This window comes from Vombatus ursinus, unplaced genomic scaffold (genome assembly GCF_900497805.2).
Source record: "Vombatus ursinus unplaced genomic scaffold, bare-nosed wombat genome assembly UNPS02006779.1, whole genome shotgun sequence".
Lineage (NCBI taxonomy): Eukaryota > Metazoa > Chordata > Mammalia > Diprotodontia > Vombatidae > Vombatus > Vombatus ursinus.
In genome coordinates this window covers 6734497-6740527 of record NW_020946557.1, presented here as the reverse complement: position 1 = coordinate 6740527, position 6031 = coordinate 6734497, and the positions used below count along the sequence as shown (strand labels likewise).

At 38.7% G+C, this 6031-nt stretch overlaps 1 protein-coding gene across 6 annotated transcripts; it reads left to right on the top strand.

Moving 5' to 3' along the window:
- The first annotated feature begins 82 nt into the window (after positions 1-82).
- TAF7 (TATA-box binding protein associated factor 7) lies at positions 83-5459 on the top strand. 6 transcript variants are annotated; one of them, XM_027848559.1, is made up of 5 exons: positions 86-171; positions 501-569; positions 662-864; positions 1819-1874; positions 3456-5459. In XM_027848559.1, exon 5 carries the CDS (start codon positions 3501-3503, stop codon positions 4581-4583), a length of 1083 nt encoding a protein of 360 aa, XP_027704360.1. In that variant the 5' UTR covers positions 86-171; positions 501-569; positions 662-864; positions 1819-1874; positions 3456-3500; the 3' UTR covers positions 4584-5459. The 6 variants fall into 6 exon arrangements, with proteins under 6 accessions (XP_027704356.1, XP_027704360.1, XP_027704357.1 ...); XM_027848556.1 differs by having other exon boundaries at positions 658-864; XM_027848557.1 differs by lacking the exon at positions 662-864.
- The last annotated feature ends 572 nt before the right edge of the window (positions 5460-6031 follow it).

Sequence of the window (6031 nt, the reverse complement as noted above, 5' to 3'; positions counted from 1 at the left end):
CACGTGCTGACGCCGAGCTCAGGGACACGGAGTGTGCAGCTTGCCTGCAGAAGGGCTGAGTAGGAGGAGCCAGTGTCAAGTGCACCCTCCCCCCAACTTCCGGTTGCTAAATCCTCAGATCCAGGGGCGAAGAGCGGTGCTTGGGTTGTTCGTGTCTCCTGCTCATTTGAGGTTAGTGTTTTAGGGAGCTGGAAGGGATTTTCTTAATCGTCTAAAAATTGTCGTTTTACAGGCGTGGAAACAGGGACGGGGAGGGGGCGGCGGCGTAGAACGAGACTCATTAAGGGTCGGTGGTGGAGTTGGGGTGCGATGGGAGCGTCGATGTTTCCCGGGGGGGGGGGCTCTTCCGTTTCACGTGACCTCAGAACTCTCGCGCTCTTTGGGCTGTTGGAGACGCGCCTCCATCCCGCCGCACACCTGCGCGTAGCCGACCCAGCTGCGCCGGGGTCTATCGTGGCGCCCGTTCGTAATCTTTCCTGACGTAAGCTGGATTCTTCCAGGGAATGAGGCTCCTCTTTCAAAGGTGGCACTGACGCGTCTCATTTGATCCTGAGAGCAATCTCAGACAGGTAGTGTAAAGTATTTTTCTCCCTACTTGGCCCTGAGGGTGGGAGGTGGAGCGTGTTAATGATTTGTTACTATCCCCTGTTTTTGGAGGAAGCAGCGCTGGAGAGATTGTTTTACTCACCAAAGAAGAGGCTGCTCCTATGTGGCGACGCTGGGACTTGAATCCAGATCTTTTTAAAAAAAAAAGATTATCCTAGTTCTTTGGACTGTACGGGCTACGTTGTTTTATGTAGTACTAAAGCTGAGCCTTGAAGGAAAGCTAGTGAGGCTTGATGAAAAAATACACTCAATTTATAGGTAAGAACCTATCACTAAGCCTACTGTGTACCAGGCACTGTTATCTACAATCATTGGTTGGGATCCACTGTTAAGATGGAATCTTTGCTTTTGAATAAACTGTCGCACATAATTAGGAAGGGCCCGGAAGGCGGTGAGTGCTGCGGCAGGAGGTGGAGGTTTGCCAGTCTTTTACTATTCAAAAAATTTATCAGAGTTGAACACAGAATGATAGAAGAAATGTTTGTTTTCTTTTTTTTTTTTTTCAGATCACTTGGTCCCAAGACCCAGAACTCATATTTTTAATATAAGATTGTAGTATATCTGTGTCCTTGGGACTCACAACACCACTTATAAAGTGTGTGTGTGTATGTGTGTATATATACGTATATATATACACACACACGCACACAAAACAGTAATTATTTTATACTAGTTTGTCTTTAATTATTCAGTAAGCATCTACTAAGCATTTCCTTTGGGGTCAGGCGCTGTGGGGTCTTGAAACTTAAAAGACAAAAATGAAGTAGTTTTATTTCCTTTAGGATGAACTTTTCATATATTAACATAATGTACACATATTGTTTCTAATAGCTCTGCAGTAATTTCATTGTTTATCCATACTCTATTGGAAAGTCAAGTTGTTTCCAGTTTTCTACTCTTTAAATAGCACATGTCTGAGCATCTTTGTAAAAATTATTTTATGTGTCATATTTCCTTGGTAGTATAGTCCTCAATTTGGATTTACTAGGTCAAAGTATTTTGAACAATTTTGAAGTCTCTATTAGGTGATTGCTCTCCAGAAATGAATAGTTTATGGTTAACAGCGAACAAAAATAACTATTTTTCTACACCCCTGCCCTAAGTTTTTATCATGTTTCTTTTTTACAGGTCTAGTATACTAATCATAGCTTATATTTGCATAACATTTTAAGTTAAAAAGTGCCTTTCATAAGTTATTTCCTTATTTTATAGGTGAGAACATTGAGGCTTAGCCAGGTTGTGATTTGCCTGGGGCAACTACACAACTGGTAAGTCTAGAAGTTAGACTTTGAATCTAGGTCTATCCTGAAGTCATCCTGTCTGTCTACTATGTACTGGTAATTTACTTTCTTTGAATTGTCAGTGAGGTAGGTGATGCCTTTTTGTGTTTGATGATTTCCTGAAATGTCCCTATTATATACTACTACTGCTTTGCCTATTAAATGTAATCTGTATGTTGGTAAATGTATTTTTTTAATCAGTGCTTTATGTTTGTATTTTCCATAAGATTATGTATTTATATTTTACATCGATCTATTTACCTGCGTCCTTAAACTTACTCTGATGCTTTATTGCCAAATCTATGCCAATATAACATAAGCTCTGGCAAAGTGTATGAAGCTGGAAAGATGTCTAGTTCAGTCCTGCATTGTTCAGGGACCGACCTAGCTAAATTTCAAAAAGCTAGTCCTGAGTTTTTGACTGCAGCAATTCTCAAGGACCATCCCCTAATTAATAAAGGGCTTAAAATCAGCATCAGTACAGAGGGTACCCACACTGATGACATTACAGATATTTGAAGTATATTATGTGTTTTTATAAATGTTTTATCTGTATAGTTTAGATTACTAGCATTTATTAAAGAAATTTTCCCATACCATTGCTTTCCTTTTCATGTTTATTGCATTTCATGTACAAAAGTGAAATGTATATACTAAAATATGTTGTATAATAGTATATTATTACCTACTGAAATATCCTCTTCACATATTTCAGAACTTCAATTGGTCTATAGTGTCTTTTGTGAAGGGATTATATACCTTTCATCAATGTAGATCACACTCTACCTCTCATTTTGTGCAAGTCTATCTCTTCCCATAAATCCTGGGCTAGGGGAAGGGAAGAGATTGGGCTGAGACGGGCATTAGTCTTCAGTGTGGTAAGTGGTAAAGATTTGTGATAGAGGTTTGTTTTTGTTGATTGTTTTTTGGTTTTCCTCTGCAGCCTCCATTGTGTCCTAAAAATAAGCCAGAGGAGTGGGTTGGGGCCTAAGCTCAGAGCCTAGGGTACAGCACAAACTAAGTGGGAGTTCTTAAGGAGGTACAGACTTCTGTGTCTATCAGTGGTTTTGCTTTGTTAGGGGAACTTGTATTTATTTAATCCTACACAAAAGTACTGATTAAAAAAATACATACATACATAATACTATTTGTATTATGTATGTATGCAGTTCATTAGTTTGAAATATTTTGAAACCAGTCTTTTACTGGACGTTCTGGAAAGGATCTTGCTAAATTAAATTCTCAGTGAAATAAAACTTCATTTCATTATCAGAAGCCTCACCTCTTACCAAAGATGATCATAAGTACTTATTTTTATTTCAATTCCATTTCTTCTGCCTGTTAAAAACTAAAATGCATAACACTGGAGAGAATACTTTAGAAGTTCTACTAGGAAGTATTGAATTCAGTACTAGGAAGTATTGAATTAGGATTATTCTGGCAAAACCTTAATAGCAAAAGTATTATTTAAGGGTTTGATTTGTTAATGTGCTCAAGCTATGGTGTGTTGTTTTTTTTTAAATTTCTCATATATTGTATTTTGCATGTTTTTTTTTCCTTTATTTTTAGATTTTGAATGACATAGTCATTTACTGTGAGTCACGGCAAGAGGAAATGACTTGTACAAAACAAAAGATGAGCAAGAACAAAGAAGATGCTCCCCATGAGTTGGAAAGCCAGTTCATATTACGTCTACCTCCAGATTATGCTTCCACTGTGAGAAGGTCAATACAGTCTGGAAGTGTCAACCTGAAAGATAAATTGACCATTGAATTACATGCAGATGGACGGCATGGAATTGTCCGGGTGGACCATGCCCCCTTAGCTGCTAAGGTGGTTGACCTGCCCTGCATTACCGAATCCTTGAAAACCATAGATAAAAAAACTTTTTACAAGACAGCAGATATCTGCCAGATGCTTGTGTGCAGTGTGGATGGGGATCTTTACCCACCTCCGGAAGAACCAGTTGCCACTACTGATCCAAAAGCAAGTAAGAAGAAAGATAAGGACAGGGAGAGGAAATTCATCTGGAACCATGGTATCACTCTGCCGCTAAAGAATGTCAGAAAGAGAAGGTTCCGTAAGACAGCCAAGAAGAAGTACATTGAATCACCAGATGTAGAAAAAGAAGTAAAAAGGCTTCTCAGTACAGATGCAGAAGCTGTCAGTACCCGATGGGAGGTAATTGCAGAAGATGAAACAAAGGAAGTGGATAACCAGGTTTCCCTAGCAGGCCTAGATATTTCCTCTCCAGGAATGAGTGGCCATAAGCAGGGCCATGGCTCCTCAGAACATGATGAGCTTCGGGAGATATTTAATGACATTAGCAGCAGTAGTGAAGAGGAAGATGAGAGAGATCCTCATGATGATGAAGATATAAACATCATTGACACTGAGGAAGACCTAGACAGGCAGCTACAAGACAAGCTTGATGAATCTGATGAACAGCGCCAAGAAAATGAGGAAACAAATCAGATGGTCCTGGCAATTCAGAAGCAGATTGATATAATGAAAGGAAAACTCCAAGAGACTCAAGGGAGAGCAAAAAGACAGGAAGACCTTATCATCAAAGTAGAAAATCTGGCACTCAAGACTCGTCTTCAGGCTGTGTTGGTTGAGCTCAAACAGCAGGAAGAACGAGAGAAACAACAGCTCAGTTCCTTGCAGGAACAGCTAGAATCACTCCTGGAGAAATAAGAGGCTCCTGCCTGCAAATTCACTGTTGTCCTCCCTTTGATAAATGGCCCACATTCCATCCTTTGGGTTGAGGACAATATAGATTGTTAATATGGAAATTGACTGTATTTACAATTCACTATTTTTCTGTTGTGTGGTTTGAACTCATCCCTTTCCTCTCTGTAACACTGTTTATTTTGATAGACGATTTTCTAGACACTTACACACTAATAAGTAGAAGGCAATAGGTGAGAGAAGACTGGTTGTAGAACAGTTTTGGGATTAATGGACTAAATAGTTGAGCCTCTATAATTCCCACTTTTATTCCAGGTCTTTCCTTGTCAATATGAGAATTTAACTGTTGCTTTATGGTAAGAACCAACTCAACTATAAGGAGATTTGAGGATATATGCTGTAAAGCTTTTTTTTTGCATGCATTTTAGTTTGTCAACTGTTCTGGTAACCCCTGTCTTGTAGAGGAGCAAGTTTATATATATATGTATAGTGGTAGATAACTGCTACAGCAAATAAAAGTGACAGCCATTCGCGTCTCTAACAGAAGTAGTTTCCTACTGAGCAGTTGTCTCTGCATTTTTTTACTTCATTAATGTAGACGTTCAGTGGATTAATGGAACAGTTATTTATGTAATATGTTGTAGAATCTTTTATGATATTATAAGAAAGTGATAGACCATGTTTGGTAACTTTTAAGGCTGCATTTTGCACCTTCCTTCATGGTTGATAAAAATGTTATTCTGTTTTCTGGTGTTTATATGTATACATGTTTTTGTTTAACTCTTTGACCCACCTTGAATTTGTTATAATAGGGTTCCAAGTTAATTCTTCACGCTGTGGTCCAGTTTTTCCAACTATATTAAAGAATGATTTGCCTCCCTATTCCAGTTTGTCATGTCTTGAATTTTTATATTATTAATCTATTTCTGGAATCTGTTCTGTTCCCTTGCTCACTTCCTCTGTATAATCCAACAGGTTGCATAGAAATCTATAATTATATGTTTTAATATCTGGAAGAACAAGCCAATTATCATCCCCTTAAAAATTAGTTCTCATATATAATGCAATTATACCAATATGTATTTGCTTATGTGAGAGGCAGTACAGTGTAGTGCAGAAATCAGCAAACCATGGCCCACAGCCTGTTTTTGTACAGCCTGTGAACTAAGAATGGTTTTTAATAAAATGTCAAAACCATTTTTAGTTCACAGGCCATACAGAAACAGCAGACCAGAGTTAGCCCTTTGGTTGTAGTTTACCAGCCAGTGGATAGAGAGCAAACCTTGAAGTCAAGAGGTCTAGGTTCAAGTTCCAATTCTAACATACTGTGTGACTACTGGCTGTGTTACTCAACCTTTCTGCCCCACTCAATTTCATAGTACTGTAAGTTGCAGAGTTGCAGAGATGGTGACAATCTTCTTTGGTAGAGGAAGTTCCTCAAAAGGAGTGTGAAA